The sequence below is a fragment of the Lissotriton helveticus genome, chromosome 5_2, assembly GCF_964261635.1.
Source record: "Lissotriton helveticus chromosome 5_2, aLisHel1.1, whole genome shotgun sequence".
NCBI classification, from domain to species: domain Eukaryota; kingdom Metazoa; phylum Chordata; class Amphibia; order Caudata; family Salamandridae; genus Lissotriton; species Lissotriton helveticus.
In genome coordinates this window covers 7465733-7485778 of record NC_136066.1, presented here as the reverse complement: position 1 = coordinate 7485778, position 20046 = coordinate 7465733, and the positions used below count along the sequence as shown (strand labels likewise).

The following is a 20046-nucleotide window of genomic DNA, read 5'->3' as shown; positions in this document are numbered from 1 at the left end:
TGGTTAATCTCCAGAATTGGATACCAGGACTCGCTTGTAAAATAGAATCAAAGGGATCAACCTAGAATTGTTCTGAACGTGAGAGGAACAGCGAAGACTTCCTCTGGTATTGTATGGGAAAACAGATCCGCGTTTTCTGGTGCATAGGGAGCTCATGAGGCGGTCCACAGCAGAAGCACAAAAAAGTAACTTCACCTAATTTTAAGAAGGATTAAACATACTTGGACAATGGGGGATCTCGCTAAATATAATTAAGAAAGTAAACAATGGGTATTTAAAATAACTTGGACATCGACTAACCTGACAAATAAGATTATGGAAGGAGAAAGTGTGGCTTATGGCAAACACATCACTTGCTGAAATCAAAAACACGAGCCACCCTGACTGGGTCAGTTCAAGTTACCCGTCCAGAGCACTTACATGCGTTTCAGCTGTCAGCATATGATGGGACATTGTCAGGCCACAACAGTCCTTAGTTAATTTTGTTTTCATTTGTTGCGCAAAGACTACTGCCGAAAGTAAAATGGAAACCGGAAGCGCGTCACTTGCCCGGTTCCCTCTACCTATGCTACCCATCGGAGCAGGCGGATCACGAGAGCGCGCCTATCGTCACTGGTATAGGGAGCAGCTGACAATGACAAGCTAGTGACGTTAGCCAGCCCGGAAGAGCGGCTGGATGTACTACTACTGCAGAAAGAAACGAAAGTAACTGTAACCACAGAGGTTCTTTTAAAGTCCGAGTTTGAAATTCATTAAAAAATAAGTCACCAGGACGTGCATGTCTACATTTGGGAAAGCACAAATAAGGAAATTAATGTAAGCGAGAATTTCAAAAACGTTACCAGGACGTAACACTTGGGAAAGCACAGAAAGGAAATGTAAGTGAGAATTTCATTTCCTTGTTCATTTATAATAGAGTAGGGAAATGTTATGATGTTCGAAATAAAAAACAAAGGGGAATAAATATAAATAGTTGTCTTAACTTGCTTCCAGGACAGTGTTTGGGGGCAGTGTGACAGAGGGAGAGGAGAGAGTTATTTGTGTTGTAAATGACAATGACAAGTAACATGACTTTTCAGTCATAGGTTCGGTCTTTATCGTGGTGTGCGTGCGGCTGTCTGCTGATTGGATCGCATCAAACCTGCCCCTTTAATCGCAGTCCTTCGCAGATGAGCCATTTACAGCAGCAGATGCCACTCAGTGACCCAGAATGTACGGCATATAACAGAACAGACGCAGTAACTAAAACTGCACACCACGAATGAACTCACTCGGGGCACAAGATGAGCTGATAAGCATAGACTGCAGCAGGGGCCACTTGCAAACCTACCTGAACGTTAACGCAAGAAGCGCTGCGGTCATCAGATTCGAGAGAAGTTAGAAACAAGGTCAATTTGAGATTCGGGCGTGTTTTTCGCCCTCTCCCCTTCCCATTGGCTGGAAGGTAAAATTCCAGCCAATGGGAAGAGGAGAGGGCGGGACTTAAAAAAAGACCCAGAAACGCCCCCGAATCGCGTCAAGGCGGGCCCTGAACTGAGTGACGCTCCTCTCCTCCAATGGCTGGCCAGCATTTACTAGGCCAGAAAATGGAGAAGAGGGGCGTGTTCAGGCCCCCATACTACACACATAAGATTTCGGCTCCGCCCACTGCTTACGCAGTGCGACGGTAGCCAAAACCTAAAAAACAATGGGTGGCACATCCTTCTCTGTTCAAGCAGCCAAACTATGGAACTCTTTACCCCCCAACATAAGATCCACCGACAACCACCTTATCTTCAGAAAACTACTCAAGATCTGGCTCTTCCCCACATAAGCACCATACGGAAATAGAATTTTACAGCATATCCCTCTGTATATAAGCATTTGTTTTCACTATAGATATGTACCTATCTTTGTGTATTACTTTATAAAACATGTAATACAATTATGTTGTTAAGAGAAGAAAAAAAAAATAATAATAATCATCAATAAATAAAAATCATTTTGGTCTACATGTACATACTTCCATTGTACATCTATTTACCTTCCATGTACTTGGATCTGTGTGTCTGTTACTTTTCTCCTGAAAAAGCATATCCAATGCACTACCCTATTTCTCATCCTGTGCCTCTATCAATATATTTAATCTAAATATACTTACTTCTTTTATGTATCTATATACTTTTAATGTACTTATGGATCTATATATTTATCACTTTCTTCTAATTTAGCATTTCCAATGCACTAGCCTATTTCTCAGCCTATACTTCGCTCAATATATCTTCTAGCCCAACCTTCTGACTTATCTCAAACTTCTTTCTACTACTCCTTCTAATGCACTACCCTATCTCTCATCCTATAGATCTATCAATATATCCTCTACATCCACTCTCTGATTTATCCCAAACCCCATACCACTACTATGATCGCCAAAATAACCTTTTCTAGACTCTCTCTTGCTCTACCCCTTCTTGCATCATCTGACACCTCTTTTTACTACACCGGTCCCCTAAAACAAACATTTCTAAACTCCCCCTCTGACTCCTTCCCTCAAACTCCTTTTTACTCATCCAAAAGCCTCTTCCTACTGCTAAGACTTAAAAAAAATCCTTCACTCTTTTATCCCTACACTATCCTTTTTCAATCAAAATTAACAGACTAACCTGTTTCACTTCTCAAATTCCATATTCCAAATTCAAATATACTAATATACTGCCCAAATAACTGAATAACATATCTACTACTCAAATTACTTCATATTTATACTATACTAATTTTCAACACTAATCCTTTATGGGTTCCAAAAAAGCCCTTCAACGCCCATCAGGGGTAACAAGTGCTATATGAATGCAAATCTTTCTTCCCCTTTTATCCATCCGCTATCCTTCTCACTCCAAGTAACAGACTAATATCCACCACTGAAATTACCTCATATTTCACCATATTAATTCACCACTAATCCTCTATAGGCTCCCTGAATAGCATGCGTCAACAAGCGAGCGATAAATAAATACAAACCTTTGTCCTACTCTATCCTTCTGCTATCATTCCAAATCCAAATAACTGATTAACCTACCCACCACTTAAAATGTACTTGCATGTTTCACTATACTAATTCAACACTAATCCTCTGTGGGTCGCGGAGTAGCGTGCTACCCGCCGAAAAAGGGCTTTGACGCCTCGTCAGGGGTAGTAAGCGCTATATAAATGCAATTACAATACAATACAATACAATCTCACATAAAACCAATCACTCTGCCTTCAGGATTGTTAAGGCCTGCCATAGGAGTGACTTATAGGTGCATATGTGTCTTTTTATAATGATAGGTATAGGAATACTATACCTAAGCAAGGGGTGATTACACCACCTTGCCCCAGTTGAGTGATCAGCCAGTTGTGTCAGTTTGGATGGCCAGCCAGGAGTGGCATAAGATATGCTGCAGCCCCTGGTAGGCCCTGGGTGCACCTATGCCTTGGGTACCTATGGTACACTGTACAAGGACTCACAGAAGTGTGACCCAAATCCCAATTGGTGATGTACCTACAGTGCATGGTGTGAAATTTAGAGAGAGAACAGTAGGGCTGTGGGTTTGATTAGCAGGCCCACAGCCACATTAAGTCGAAAACCAGTGAAGCAAAAAGCAAAAAGTGGGGTGACCATAGGAAAGCAGACCCTACTCTCCTACATAACCCCCCCCCCAAACTCTGGGACATTAGACTAACTTTGACCAGTTGTGTCTTCATGTTCTAAGTGGAAGTACCTGGAGAGACCATCTGCATTACCACGGTCAGTCCCTGGTCTGTGCTCCACTGTAAAGTCCATCCCCTGTAGGGAATGGACCACCTGAGTAGTTTGGGATTTCACCCTTCATCTGATTTAGCCACAAGAGGGGCTTATGGTCTGTCTGAATTTTGAAGTGAGTGCCAAACAAGTATGGCCTCAGCTTCTTCAGGGCCCAAACCACAGCAAAGGCCTCCCTCTCAATAGCTGACCAACGTTTCTCTCTAGGGGTCAGCCTTCTGCTAATAAAAGCAATGGGCTGGTCTTGACCATCTACATTAAGTTGTGAAAGCACAGCTCCCATCCCCAACTCAGAAGCATCTGTTTGGACAATAAACTCTTTGGAGTAGTCAGGACTCTTTAAGATAGGTGCAGAGCACATGGCCTTCTTCAGGTCATCAAATGCCTTTTGATAGCTTACTGTCCACTGAACCTTTTTTAGCATCTTCTTTGAGGTCATTAAGTGGTGTCACAACGGACCCATAATTCTTGACACATTTTCTGTAGTACCCAGACAGGCCCAAGAAAGCTCTGACCTGTGTGTGGGTGTTTGGAGGAGACCAGTCCTTTATGGTCTGGATCTTACTCTCAGTGGTTAAACCTGACCCCCACCTACATGGAGGCCCAGGTACACAACCTTACTCTGCCCTATCTGGCACTTAGTGGCCTTGATAGTGAGGCCTGCCTTTTGCAGGGCCTCCACAACCTTCTTCAGGTGGATCAGGTGATCCTCCCAGGTGGAGCTGAGGACAGCAATATCATCAAAATAAGCTGCACAAAAGTCATCCAACCCAGTGAGGACTTGGTTCACCAACCTTTGGAAAGTGGCAGGTGCATTCTTCAAGCCAAAGGGCATCACCACAAATTGGTAATGACCTCCTGGGGTTGAGAAAGCAGGTTTGGCCTGGCATCCTCAGCTAACCTGATCTGCCAATAGCCAGCTGTCAAATCAAATGTGCTCAGAAACTTGGCAGAAGCCAATCTATCAATGAGCTCATCTGCTCTTGGAATTGGGTGAGCATCTGTCCTAGTGACAGCATTGAGACCTCTATAGTCCACACAGAACCTCATCTCTCTCTTACTATCTTGGGTGTGAGGTTTTGGTACAATGACTATTGGGCTGGCCCAGGGACTCTCTGATGGCTCAATTACTCCCAACTCCAGCATTTTCTGTACCTCAGTCTTTATACAGTCCCTGACATGGTCAGGTTGCCTGTAGATCTTACTCTTCACAGGCAGACTGTCACCAGTGTCCACCTCATGGGTGCACCAGTTAGTCGGACTAAGTGTTAAGGAAAACATATGTCTGTAGGACTGCAGAACTGGTCTACAGTCCTGTTGCTGATGGTCAGTGGGGCTGTCAGCTAAGGTCACACCATCAACTGAACCATCATCAGGGTTCTGAGTCAACAGGTCTGGGAGAGGGTCACTCTATTCCTCCTGTCCCTCATCTGTAGCCATGAGCAAGCCCATGTCTGCCCTGTCAACATATGCTTTGAGTCTGTTGACATGGAGCACCCTGTGGGGGCTCCTAGGGGTTCCAAGGTCTACCAAGTAGGTGACCTCTCCCTTTTTCTCAACAATTGTGTGGGGTCCAGACCATTTGTCTTGGAGTGCTGCTGGGGCCATTGGCTCCAACACCCACACCTTCTGTCCTGGCTGGTACTCAGTCAGCACAGCCTTTTGGTCATGCCAAGCTTTTTGAAGTTCTTGGCTAGCCTCGAGGTTTTTGGATGCCTTCTTCATGTACTCAGCCATCCGGGAGCGGAGACCAAGTACATAGTCCACAATGTCTAGCTTAGGCTTTCTGAGAGGTAACTCCCATCCTTCCTTTACCAAACATAGGGGTCCTCTTACAGGATGCCCAAACAAAAGCTCAAAAGGGCTGTAGCCAACCCCCTTTTGTGGGACCTCTCTGTAAGCAAACAGAAGGCAGGGAAGAAGGATGTCCCATCTTCGCCTAAGCTTTTCAGGTAAACCCTTGATCATACCCTTCACGGTCTTGTTAAATCTTTCAACAAGCCCATTGCACTGTGGATGGTAGGGTGTAGTGAATTTGTAATTAACACCACACTCCTTCCACATTGCAGTCAAATACCCAGACATGAAGTTTGCACCTCTGTCTGAGAGAACCTCCTTTGGAAAGCCCACTCTTGAGAAAACTCCCAGGAGGGCTCTTGCCACAACAGGTGCTGTTGTGGTCCTTAGGGGAATAGCTTCTAGATACCTGGTGGCATGATCCACTACCACCAGTATAAATCTGTGCCCAGATGCTGTTTGGGGATCCATTGGTCCAACAATGTCAATCCCTACTCTTTCAAAGGGAACCCCCACCACAGGTAGTGGTATAAGGGGGCCTTTGTTGTGCCACCTGACTTGCCACTGGTTTGGCAGGTTACACAGGAGCGACAAAACTCTCTGGCATCTTCTGACATATGGGGCCAGTGAAAGGGAGGGACTAGCCTGTCCCAAGTCTTGTTCTGGCCTAGATGTCCTGGTTAGGGAATATCATGGGCTAAGGTTAGAAGGAAACCCCTAAAGGCCTGAGGTATGACCAACCTCCTGGAAGCACCAGGCTTGGGGTTTCTACCCTCAGAATAAAGGAGTCCTTTATCCCAGTAAACTTTGTGGGTACCTGTAGCATTCCCAGCAGCCTCAGAAGCAGCTTGCTGTCTGAGGGGGTTCAAGAGAGGGGCAGTCTAACTGTGCCTGCCTCAAGTCTGCCCTTGAAGGTCCCCCTGTCCCAAGAAACTCAACCTGATCAGGCTCAAGTTCTTCTAGGACAGTTCCTTCAGGGGTCTCACAATCAGCTTCCTGAGAAGGCTGATCTTCATTTGAGGGCAGGGGGGAAGGCACTGCCTTAACCCTACTGCTCTGTCTCTTGGGTGGTACTTGGTCCATAGTTACAGGATCCAAGACCTGTTCAGTTTGGCACTTTTTGGCCTGTGACCTGGTCACAGCAAGGACATGTGCTGATATACCGAACATCTCTGCATGAGTACTATACTCCACTTCTGACCATACTGAGGATTCAAGATCATTGCCCAAAAGACATTCAACTGGGAGGTCTGCACTTACCACAACTCTTTTGAGGCCAGTTACCCCTCCCCAGGAGAAGTTAACTGCCACACTATGTGTAGTAGTGACATTGCTAGCATTGGTCACCAGGTAATTATTACCCAGTACAATCTGTCCAGGGTCCACAAAGTTAGGTGTCACCATAGTGACACTGGCACATGTGTCCCTGTAGGCCTGAGCCACTTTGTCATTGATTAAAGGCGTTTGCCTGTACTTGCCCAGAGTACTGGGACTCACAGTAGTGGTCATAGCCATGTCCACATTACAGACAAGAACAGCCTGAGTTGGTATCCTGACTAGGCCAGAATCCATGAGTTGAGTGGTGCTGTGGCATTGAGTGATGCTGTGGCGTTGAGGGATGCTGTGGCGTTGAGGGATGCTGTGGCGTTGAGGGATGCTGTGGCGTTAAGTGGTGCAATGCAGTAGGTGTCGCAATTATGCAGGTTTGAGCTATTGCATTGAGCTATTGCATTGTAAATGGCAATGCCTTTTATTTGTTTTTGTTCGTAAAATATAAATAAAAGGCATTGTCATTTACAATGGCAATAGCTTAAACTTGCATAAATGTGAGACCTATTGCATTGTAAATGCTTGTTTGAAGAAGGTTTTGCCTTGTGTGGCCGTATTGTAGGAGTGCTAATAGCTGTGGGGACTATGAGCAGTCACGGGAAGCACGAGGGGAGGAGAACCTGGCAGGGAAGGGTGGTTTAAATTTACAGATGCAGCAGTTCGGCGAGGTGCTCTTGGGTGCCGCTCAAACACAAACAATTTTTTTTAAAGCTGGCTCCACTAAACAAGCAATGCGTGCAACTAAATAAATAATTAAAAGCGGGCAGAAGTGAAAGGATAGAAGAACCTGGCAGGGAATGGGGGGGGGTTGAATTTACAGATGCAGCAGTGCGGAGAGGGGATCTTGGGTGGCGCCTGAACACATAAAAAAACAAGATATGTTCATGTGGGAAACAGATCTGGAGGTGTTCTATTGGAGAAAATATCCAGTGGTTTAATTGCGCAGGAGCGGAATGTGGACACCTATAGATTAATTAGATCGTTTTCCCATTTTTTTGTGACGCTGCAACTTAAATGTAAAAAATAATGTTTTGTATATCTTAGAATGCTTAAAAATGTGTTGAAAGTAGTCACTGCCTGCTCCCCCTCAAAGCATGCCACAAATGTTATTTTGCTGGAAAATGTCAACTTTCCTGAATTGCAATAGTCATGTGACAATATAAAACAAGAGGCTCCGAACCAAATAAAAAACGAGTCTTGAAAGCATGCCTGTGCCGCTGTTATTGGGAGTGCTTAAGATCCGTAGTGGGAAATTGTGGAAAGTTATCATGTTGGCTGTAAATATGCTTTTAGTCTTTGGAAATGGGCCGCAGGAGCTTGAGGCAGAAATAACATTGTTTACATCACGTCCCTCTAGATAGGCCGTTCGATGAGAAGCTAATGAAAGTCGGTAGGCTGCATGTAATTGACATCTAGATACGTGTCTGACAGGAAGAGAAATTAGATTCTCTTATTTAAAGGGGAGCTCAGATGCCAGCACCGGAGGGGAAAGCACTGGGTGCGGAATATAGGAGCGAGTTAAAGAGACACACGGCAATGAGAAATGATTTGGCCTTTGGGCAGCAGTCACAGAAAGTGCGTATATATCTGGTTTTCCAAGTTAGATGGGTGGGAGGGTCAGCCAGTGTCAATCATTTTTTCAGGATACAACATAATCTAGTTAGTGAGGCGTCGCGCTTCAAGAGCCTGGTGGGGGGGAAGGGGGAGCCAGCGAGTGGGAGGGAGGGAAGGAGCATATGGGGAAGGGGTGTGAGTGAGGGAGAGCAGAAGCCTTTGATGTGGTGTGCGAGGCCAAGCGCGCGCTGGAGAAGCGTCACGCTTCAAGAGTTAACATGTGATCCTTAGAGTTAACCCAAGTGAGCAGCGCATTACTGATCTAGTTCTTTCAACCTTTGAGAAACGCCTGTCTGAGGCCCGTCAGAAGTGTAAGAAACTGAAGGCATGTACGAGAGTAAACACGCAATGTAGATAACTCCGAGGCCAATTGTTTAAACCTCAGACGTCATATAAATACCAACATGATTGACATGGAAAGAGGAGTTGAAAGGATCGGCCGTCAATAGTGGCCATATTGTGATTGGCTGCAAGTATACATGTATAGGGATGTGGCTCGAGCTGCCGACTTAGGGCGTAGGAAACAGTGTTCGAGTCCCGCCGGCTCTATTTTAAAAATGCAGACGTAATAATTAAATTTAAAGGCATCCAGGATCCGGTAAACAAACATTCTAGAGGAAAATAAAACAAGGGTTGGGGGCAATGCACGGAGCAGGCGCCCTCAAACCGCCCTGATCAAAGACATTCAAATGCTGCTTGAAAGCCAAAGCGGGAGGGGGAAGTGCAGGGATGCATGGAAAAAAGCATTGGAACCACGTTAGATTAGAAATGCCCTCTGACTGAGTCGGATTAGCAGGAAACCTAGAAATGCAAATGCTGTGTGTGAGCTCCAAAAGTGAAGAGTCAACCAAAACAAGCTGGGCTTGAAGAGCAGAGAAGGGCAAAAGCGAGCTGCCGACTTTGGGTGTAGAAAACAGTGTTCGAATCCCAAAAACAAGTCAGATGGGGGTGGGGGGCGGGGGAGAAGGGGAGTGAGCGAGTGGGAGGGAGGGAAGCGCTGGTGAAGCGTCGCGCTTCAAGAGCCTGGTGGGGGTGGCGGGGGAGCCAGTGAGTGGGAGGGAGGAAAGGAGCATCTGGCGATGGGGTGTGAGTGAGAGGGAGCAGAAGCCTTTGATGGTGGTGTGCGAGTCCAACCGCGCGCTGGAGAAGCGTCACGCTTCAAGAGTTAACATGCATTGTGAGAAATCCGCATGGAATCTGCTTGGTCAGAGAGTTTGTTTCAACTACATTACTCTTGTCTATTTAACACTGCGGGATAGAATAGTTGAGACCTAAAAATGAGTGGCACAGAAGGCAAAAAGGGCACAGAAATACAGGAAAAACAAAGTGTCACAGAAGGCAAAGGGCACAGAAATACAGGGAAAAAAAACAAGTGGCACAGAAGGGAAAACCGGGCTGAGACACACGGGGGCAGCGAGGGGTACAGAAGGAAAAACCGGGCTGAAAGACACAGGGACAGCCAGGGGAACAGAGGGAGGAAAACGGGCATGGACTACGAACAGGCAGCGGGGAAAGACAGAACAACAGCAGTCACAGACACAACAGTGAAATACAGGCAATACAATAAAACAATAAAGCGGAAGATGAACAAACCTAAGGCCTACCACTGGCCACCAGGGATGAGGTGCAGGTGGTGGAGGGCCTCGAACTTCCTCAGCAGCGGCAGCTGGGGCAGAGACACACAGGCGGTGCTGTGCGGAGGGGGAGCGACCTACCTGTTGGGGTCAAGGGTCGCTCCTATCTGAGCTTTGCCCACACACCTCATTCAGCATATCACAATATACATATCTTATGTTAGCTTCTCATATGTCTCGCACAGCAGTTTATTTTTACATTGGTAAGCATCTCTCTTCTACAGTCACTATACATCCCATTTTTGCGAGCATTCGACATACAAGGTTTTTTCTTATTGAAAATGTCTCTCACAGGGCTTCTTATATTTTGCACAAGATGATGCGCTTCAAGTGCACTCTAGAAAATATATTACAATTGGTTCTGTCGGGTGCACAATTGTTTTACAGTTCCATCAATAAATGTATACAAATAAATAGAGAAGCAAACACACATCAATTGAATTAATCCAAATTAACATATTGTAATTTCTTTTTCTTTTTGTTTTTTTGTCACAAAATAATATGGTTGTCACAGGAAAGCATTCATGTATGGATATGGACATGAGTGATTTATGTGAATAGGTGATCTAAAAGTGACAAAATGTTTGAGTGAAGACAATATTTACAGTGCTATACAAGTGTATAAAATGATGAGATCAATGGACATCCGTCTCTCGACATATGAATCTTAAAGGAGGAGTCACAGCGGGTCTTCTGCAGGACAAACGGGAGGGCAGCCAGTGTCAGTGGTCCGTAGTACCACTTCAAGTCCTATCTGATTGTGGGCGTAATCCACTGTCAGGTTGGATTATTTAGGAGCAATTGCGGGAATGAGTCTCGTAGCTCTAGGTGGAAGCCATCCGGACGGTAGATTACGTCCATCATCAGATAGGACTTCAAGTGGCACTCCGGACAAGCCCACTGGCTGCCCTCCCATTTGTCCTGAAGAAGACCCGCCGTGACTCCCTCGTAATCACGCACGCTTCTGGGTCAAAACGTTGACGTGCCCGGACAATCAATACCCCGTGTTCTCCATCCCATGAAAAATAACAGAACGCTGGAGCCGGAAACCAGGGTTCGAGCCTCAAGGTTGCGTCCACTTCCTGTGATTCTGGGCAAATCACTTAATCACCCCGTGCCTGAATGTGTAACGTAAATACAGTGCTCGTGTAAAGCGCTCCAATACCTTCGGGTCGAGTTTGCGCTATATAAAATATGCAACAACAAAAAATGTGACGGTCTTGGTTCTACTGTGAAGCGCTCTGACAGCTCTGGGTCTAAAAATGCATGAAATAAATAAAAGCAGCCCAGGAGCCCCTGCCTGGCCCTGCCTGACCCTGCCTGACCCTGCAGCAGGCCAGCTGTGCCATGAACCCTCCAGGCATGCTGGGCTTTCCATAAAACTAGGAGGCTGATAGACTGGGATCCCCTGACCCCCGGAACCCTCGCGCGCGGCTCCTGCTCTCACCCGAACTCCAGCAGCAGGGACACCGGGGCCGCCATCCTGTGCACACCGGAAGCACGCGGCCGGAACACGCCCAACTTCTGTCCGAAAGAGACCGAAACAGGACCCACCCACTAAAGACCGGCGAGCGGATAAAAAAAAGGGCCCCGCCCCCTCGTCAACGAGGCCACAGTGCGGCAGCTCTCGGGAGCAGCTCCTGGTACACGCTCAACCGCCTCCGGGAAAGAGGCCGAAACAGGACCCGCCCACTAAGACCGGCGAGCGGATAAAAAAAAAGTAGCTGCAGCCTAGTCAGTGCGACAGCTCTCGGGAGCAGATCCTGGAGTGCCCCACCCGCCTTCGACAAGGTGCGGAAACAGGCCACGCCTACATGAAGACGGCGAATGAGGGCGCCCAGCAATCTAGTCAAGGAGACGCCAGTGTGACAGCGCGCGGGAGCAGCACCTGGTACACGCCCAACCGCCTCAGGAAAGAGACCGAAACGGGACCCGCCCACTGGAGGACGGCGAGCGGATAAACATCGAAGATTCCCAAGAGCTGCTGACGTCATTCTTTCAGGGCATTGAACAGACCCACAGAGCTTGTATTCATCTGCACATCCTCCTCCTAGAGCTGGCAGCCTGCCACACCCATCTCTGCTACCAAAGCTGGCATATCTTCTAGCAGGCAGGTACCCCATGGACAGGGGGACCACAATTACACAACACAGGCAGTTAGAACATACATAAAATGCAATTTTTAAACCCAGAAGCTTGCATGTTAATTAAATTGCTTTCTAGAAACAACTGCTCATAATCTGTGCTTTGTAAAACATTTACAAAAAAAAAAAGCACCTCCAGCCCACTTCTGTCGACCCTCTCTAAAAACCGGGACAGGAGCTAAATTTCATGAAATCTGCTGGGACAACTGGTGAAAAACCAGAACCATCCGGGCAAACCTGGGACCCCTGATTACTGCTTCTAGAGCGGGCATGTCTCCCGTGGGTCAGCTGCTTCTAGAGCGGGCATGTCTCCCATGTCTCAGCTGCTTCTAGAGCGGGCATGTCTCAGCTGCTTCTAGAGCAGGCATGTCTCAGCTGCTTCTAGAGCAGGCATGTCTCAGCTGCTTCTAGAGCAGGCATGTCTCAGCTGCTTCTAGAGCGGGCATGTCTCAGCTGCTTCTAGAGCGGGCATGTCTCAGCTGCTTCTAGAGCGGGCATGTCTCAGCTGTTCTAGAGCAGGCATGTCTCAGCTGCTTCTAGAGCGGACATGTCTCCCGTGGGTCAGCTGCTTCTAGAGCGGGCATGTCTCCCGTGGGTCAGCTGCTTCTAGAGCGGGCATGTCTCAGCTGCTTCTAGAGCGGGCATGTCTCAGCTGCTTCTAGAGCGGGCATGTCTCAGCTGCTTCTAGAGCGGGCATGTCTCCCGTGGGTCAGCTGCTTCTAGAGCGGGCATGTCTCCCATGGGTCCGCTGCTTCTAGAGCGGGCATGTCTCAGCTGCTTCTAGAGCGGGCATGTCTCCCGTGGGTCAGCTGCTTCTAGAGCGGGCATGTCTCAGCTGCTTCTAGAGCGGGCATGTCTCAGCTGCTTCTAGAGCGGGCATGTCTCAGCTGCTTCTAGAGCGTGCATGTCTCAGCTGCTTCTAGAGCGGGCATGTCTCCCATGGATCAGCTGCTTGAAGTCAGAGTCTGAGTGAGGGTCGCTCCAAGACTCTTTCGTCATCTGAAGACCGTTTTTCTTGCATGGATGGAGCTGGTTTGTTCCTTCTGATTCACACCAGCCCATTTCAATCTTGGCGTTTTCTCTTTGGATGTAAGTGTTTGACTTGAAGGTTGAGCAGGCAGGACAGCCCTCAGACCTTTGTTCTCTTGGGAGGAATAGTACACAGCCTGGGTGCTTGCTGTTCACGGCGAACTCCCAGCTACAGTTAGGGCAAAACTTGAAAAACATGTTGACAATAGAGAAAGGTGTCTGGGACCTTTGGAGATAACACCCCTCCCTGGCCCACTCAAAGTCTGTTCATTAAAAGCAGCACGTCTCCCGGTTCATGCCATGCTCTTGGCCTCCAGCTGTCCTTTGCCCTGCAAGTCAACATCACATGTTTGATGAACAACTGTTTTCTTGGGAGCTCTCCTAAGAATCCAGTGGTGGAAAAAATAATAGAACATGGGATTCATGTAGAGGATCTTGTGAGCTTAAGTAAGGTTGGAGTCATAGTGACTCATATCTCCCCTAAGGCAACGATCATGAGCACAAAATGAAACCTTAAATACTGCTGAAATCAATCACTAGATGTCAAAATTATGCACAGCACTTGAATCCAGAAGAGATTCCAAGCTGCAACACTCACAGACATCCACCTCAGGAAATCCCTTTGCACCCGAGAGAGGACTAGCTTCTTGGTAGCCCTGGCTCAGCGTCTGCCAGCCCATGAGAAAGGCATCCCTCTGGCCAGGACACCTTGAACTGACGGTACACCGATCCACACCCGCTTCCTCATGCTTTCAGGCTCAGCCTCCGGTTTATATGTTTCGGTGCACTCCGGCCTGCTTCATCAGGTGATTCCAGGATATGAAGTAATACATTGAAAGAATCTACACCCTTCAACATGCAGAAGTCATGGACGTATCAGATACACTCATAATATCCACCCACGCAAGGAGGCAGCGCCCATTTCATTGGTATACATGCATACACCCTGACAGCATTGTATGCACATGTCCTCCATTGTGGTGATCATGTGTCATCTTTGAATGTACTCTGCATGTTCTGCGAGACCACATACAGTTCATAGGAAGGGATGGAGTTCTGCCCGCCCCATTGAGTCATATATTGGAAGACGGTTGACTCAAGCCATCCTGGAGTGGGGAAGATGGTTATCTGCACTAGAACCAGGGTGTAGAGCACAGAGAGGTGACCTGCGAGTGCCTGGGTAGCAGAAGGCAGATTGTATGAGTTGTGAATAACATGGACGGTGTGACAATTTGAAATGTGTGTCTGCCTGAGTAAGTGCGAGGCAGTTCAGAATCAGAAGTCAGAGGGCTCACTTCACACCCCAAGATGTAGAACCCTGAATTTCCTCTCAGACCCCCCAGATCGAATAGGAGAAGCTGCATGCCATCCGATGCTGTGATGCTCCCTTTACATGGCTTCATCCCTTGCAGGCAGCGTGGGATGGCCTCTTGCAGGCAGCGTGGGATGGCCTCTTGCAGGCAGCGTGGGATGGCCTCTTGCAGGCAGCGTGGGATGGCCCCTTGCAGGCAGCGTGAGATGGCCCCTTGCAGGCAGCGTGGGATGGCCCCTTGCAGGCAGCGTGGGATGGCCCCTTGCAGGCAGCGTGGGATGGCCCCTTGCAGTCAGCGTGCGATGGCCCCTTGCAGACAGCGTGCGATGGCCTCTTGCAGACAGCGTGCGATGGCCTCTTGCAGGCAGCGTGCGATGGCCTCTTGCAGGCAGCGTGCGATGGCCTCTTGCAGGCAGCGTGCGATGGCCTCTTGCAGGCAGCGTGCGATGGCCTCTTGCAGGCAGCGTGGGATGGCCCCTTGCAGGCAGCGTGGGATGGCCCCTTGCAGGCAGCGTGGGATGGCCCCTTGCAGGCAGCGTGGGATGGCCCCTTGCAGGCAGCGTGGGATGGCCCCTTGCAGGCAGCGTGGGATGGCCCCTTGCAGGCAGCGTGGGATGGCCCCTTGCAGGCAGCGTGGGATGGCCCCTTGCAGGCAGCGTGGGATGGCCCCTTGCAGGCAGCGTGGGATGGCCCCTTGCAGTCAGCGTGGGATGGCCTCTTGCAGACAGCGTGCGATGGCCTCTTGCAGTCAGCGTGCGATGGTCTCTTGCAGTCCGCGTGCGATGGTCTCTTGCAGTCCGCGTGCGATGGTCTCTTGCAGTCCGCGTGCGATGGTCTCTTGCAGACGGCGTGGGATGGCCTCTTGCAGACGGCGTGGGATGGCCTCTTGCAGTCGGCGTGTGATGGCCTCTTGCAGTCGGCGTGTGATGGCCTCTTGCAGTCGGCGTGTGATGGCCTCTTGCAGTCGGCGTGTGATGGCCTCTTGCAGTCGGCGTGTGATGGCCTCTTGCAGTCGGCGTGTGATGGCCTCTTGCAGTCGGCGTGTGATGGCCTCTTGCAGTCGGCGTGTGATGGCCTCTTGCAGTCGGCGTGTGATGGCCTCTTGCAGTCGGCGTGTGATGGCCTCTTGCAGTCGGCGTGTGATGGCCTCTTGCAGTCGGCGTGTGATGGCCTCTTGCAGTCGGCGTGTGATGGCCTCTTGCAGTCGGCGTGTGATGGCCTCTTGCAGTCAGCGTGTGATGGCCTCTTGCAGGCAGCGTGTGATGGCCTCTTGCAGGCAGCGTGTGATGGCCCCTTGCAGGCATCGTGTGATGGCCCCTTGCAGGCATCGTGTGATGGCCCCTTGCAGGCAGCGTGGGATGGCCTCTTGCAGGCAGCGTGGGATGGCCTCTTGCAGTCAGCGTGGGATGGCCTCTTGCAGTCAGCGTGGGATGGCCTCTTGCAGTCAGCGTGCGATGGCCTCTTGCAGTCAGCGTGCGATGGCCTCTTGCAGTCAGCGTGCGATGGCCTCTTGCAGTCAGCGTGCGATGGCCTCTTGCAGTCAGCGTGCGATGGCCTCTTGCAGTCAGCGCGCGATGGCCTCTTGCAGTCAGCGCGCGATGGCCTCTTGCAGGCAGCGCGCGATGGCCCCTTGCAGGCAGCGTGCGATGGCCCCTTGCAGGCATTGTGTGATGGCCCCTTGCAGGCAGCGTGGGATGGCCTCTTGCAGGCAGCGTGGGATGGCCTCTTGCAGTCAGCGTGGGATGGCCTCTTGCAGTCAGCGCGCGATGGCCTCTTGCAGACAGCGTGCGATGGCCCCTTGCAGGCAGCGTGCGATGGCCCCTTGCAGGCAGCGTGGGATGGCCTCTTGCAGTCAGCGTGTGTGAGAAGTTGGCCTGGTAGGGGATGTTTCCAATTCTGGAACCACCTACTACCTGACCAAACAATCCCTTATGGTGTCTGGTTGTAAGTCAACCTTATTAGACAAGCTATCCTAGGGGTAGCATGGACTAAGCAGCCTAAAGGCTTAACTTAAGAGGTCGTGTTAAGCGAGCTGTTTTACCACATACAATCCTGTAATACCAAATGAAAGGACACCACACAAGTATATATTATAAAAATATATGTGTTTATTACTAAAAACAATCCCCAGTATTCTTTATGAATAAAGGGGCACAAGCGTTAAATCAAAAAGCACTGTTTAAACATACAAGTTGCACAATTATGGATGAGGGCAGGGGGCCACTCAAACCATATACTAAACAAGTGGTATAAGAGAGGCCACTCGAACAGTGGTTAGGCCTAGGGCCTAGGGAATCGCTGGGAGCAGTCAGGACAAGCAATGCTGAAGTCGGGAATGGCCCTCGGGATTCGGGAGATGTGCGGAAAGCGCACGCATGCACCAATGTTAACCAATGGTGCGTAAAAGTCAAATAGTTAAGGTTTAAGGACACTTCCGCTGAACCTAGAGGAACAAAACTTAACACACAGACCCTAGAGGTGTGCACCAGTGTGGGAACACCGGCGGAGCAAAGTTACCTCACCCACAGGAAGTGGGTGCACAGGGTCGAAGTGGCGTCGGGTTTTGACACGCAGGCTCTTGGTGCTTGGAGCTGAAAGGGCTGCAGGCAGGGTGAAGACGAAGTGTCCGGTGGAGTCCAAGGGTGGACTCAAGTTGTAGAGTACCTGAAAGCAGAGGGGACAGAGTCTGGGTCACTCAGCAGTGACCAGGGTGGAACCAGGACGGAACCAGGCAATGTCGGGCGCAATCAGGTGGTCGTCGAGGAGCTTCTCTCCGCTGTCACGTGGGCTCTGGGGCATCTGCGACGTCCAGGAGCAGGTCACGATCTGTCCCACGCAGGCTCTCACCGTCGGTGCAGTCGGCTTCAGGTTTGGAGCAAACAAGCCTTGGTAAGAGCAATCCACGCAGGATCGGAAGATTGCTTCTCACTCGGACCAGGAAGGTCAGAGTCGGGGCTCCTTTTCAGGGGAGCTGGTGTGGATCTGGAGCAACCAGATTCACGAGTCTTCTTCGGTAGTTCGTCGGCACAGGGACCACAAGCCAGCTGGCAAGTGACCGGGCCAACGCGTTGAGCCAAATCGTGCCAAAGGGCCCCACGCAGCACTCGTCGAGTGTGGAGGGCTGAACTTCGGCTCAGGAGTAGCTCAGGGTGGGGGCTTCTCAAACCCCGGTGTACAGCTTCGAGGGTCACTCGTGGGCTGCACGGTCAGCGTCTCGTGGTCACTTCAAGATGGCGTGCCCCACGCTTCCGGTCGCCTCCACGGGTCTCAGCTTTGCAGGGACTGTGGATCGGGCTGTTAGAAGCTGGGCAGGCTTGATCTCGTCGATCTCAGTCGCTCGAGTTCCGGCGGGAACTGCAACCAAGTAGACGTCGAGGGCTGGATGGTGCCTGCTGCTGCAGGGTGGTCACTCCTTGACCACAAGGGAGATTCTTCGGGCTTCCACGTTGAGATGGAGGGCGAAGGGTCCAGAATATCGTTTCAAATGTTTCTTCCAGGAAATCTGATGTGCATTGGCACTGCTCCCACTCTTATTCGAATCTGGTGGGCGTGATTACCTGCTAGGTCCCCTCCTATGGGTGGGACCCAGGAAGTGGGTGGATACACCCCCTTCCTTTGATCCAGGCCGCCCTGGCACGAGGGCTGGAGTGCCCCAGAACCGGTTTGGCCGGATTATGCAAGGGGCAGCCTTGTGCGCCCCAGGCAGTGTCTGGTTTCTTTCAAACCTCCCTGCTACAATACACTATCTCCTGTCTGGAGGGCGGTGACACCCTCCTGTGACAGGAAACCCTTTGTCCAGGACCCCCTTGACTGGGTTTCGGTCAGCTCCAGGGGTCCAGACATTTGTCTGTGGCAGAGGCATCCATTTTGTGGATCTTAAGGCCTTTGGAGAAATCAACCGCATTAAAGTGAAGTAACATGTCTTACCCCTCTAGAGGGGTGGAATGCCATCCCCGTCGCCAGAACTGGCGAGGGGATGGTATTCCAAAGCGTATGACACCTTACACGACATGTTTTGATAAAGCCAAACCAGAGTTGCTAAATAACCGCGAGGATTATAAGGCACTTAATAGTATATGGTATGGCATTATCCTGAAACAGCTTAGGGATTTGTTCCCGACGGCTGCAGACAGGCTCAGCTCATGCTAGAGCTCCATCTCACATAAAAACCATGCACCCAGCCTCCAGGATTGGTGAGGCCTGTCTATAGGAGTGGCTCACAGGTTTACATGTGTCCAGATATAGGTTTAGACATAGGTATACTATATCTAAGCAAGGGGTGTGTACACCACCTTACCCCAGCTGAGTGATCAGCCAGTTGTGTCAATTTAAGAACCAGCCAGGGGTGGCAAAAGATATGCTGCAGCCCCTGGTAGGCCTTAGTGGCTCCTGTGCCCTGTGCACCTATAGTGCATTCTACAGGGGCTGACAAGGAGTCCATTTCCAATTGGTATGTGCCTATAGCACATGTGTCATTAATTTAGTGAGAGAACAGCAGGCTGGGGGTCTGATCAGCAGGCCCACAGCCTCAGTAGTCGAAAACCAGTGAAGCAAAAAGCAAAAATTTGGGGTGACCATAGGATAGCAGACCCTACTCTCCTACACAACCCCCCCCCAAACGCAGGGACATTAAACTAACCTTGACCAGATAAGTCTTCATGTTCTAAGTGGAAGTACCTGGAGAGACCATCTGCATTACCATGGTCAGTCCCTGGGCGGTGCTCCACTGTAAAGTCCATCCCCTGTAGGGAAATGGACCACCTGAGCAGTTTGGGATTTTCACCCTTCATCTGATTAAGCCATAAGAGGGGCTTATGGTCTGTTTGCACCAGGAAGTGAGTTCCAAACAAGTAGGACCTCAACTTCTTTAATGCCCAAACCACAGCAAAGGCCTCCCTCTCAATGGCTGACCAACGTTTTTCTCTTGGGGTTAGCCTCCTGCTAATGAAAGCAATTGGCTGGTCTTGACCATCTTGATTAAGTTGTGAGAGTACAGCTCCCACCCCCAACTCAGAAGCATCTGTCTGAACAATGAACTGTTTGGAGTAGTCAGGACTCTTTAGGATAGGTGCAGAGCACATGGCCTTCTTCAGGTCTTCAAATGCCTTCTGACAGCTAACTGTCCACTGAACCTTTTTTGGCATCTTCTTGGATGTCAAGTCATTTAATGGTGTCACTATAGACCCATAGTTTTTCACAAACTTTCTGTAATACCCAGTCAGGCCCAAGAAGGCTCTGACTTGTGTCTGGGTAACTGGAGGAGCCCAGTCCTGTATGGCCTGGATTTTGCTTTCCAGTGGCTGAACCTGGCCTCCACCTACTAGGTGGCCCAGGTATACAACCTTACTCTGCCCTATCTGGCACTTTGTGGCCTTGATAGTTAGGCCTGCCTTTTGCAGGGCCTCC

General features: G+C 49.7%; 1 protein-coding gene across 1 annotated transcript in view; it reads right to left on the bottom strand.

The window, feature by feature from the left end:
• URM1 (ubiquitin related modifier 1) overlaps positions 1-11732 on the bottom strand; it is a 60518-nt gene extending 48786 nt beyond the window's left edge. Inside the window, exon 1 of the mRNA XM_078646645.1 lies at positions 11603-11732. Coding sequence (XP_078502771.1) covers positions 11603-11637 — 35 coding nt within the window. The 5' untranslated portion in view covers positions 11638-11732. The remainder of the gene's footprint in view (positions 1-11602) is intronic.
• Positions 11733-20046: the final 8314 nt, after the last annotated feature.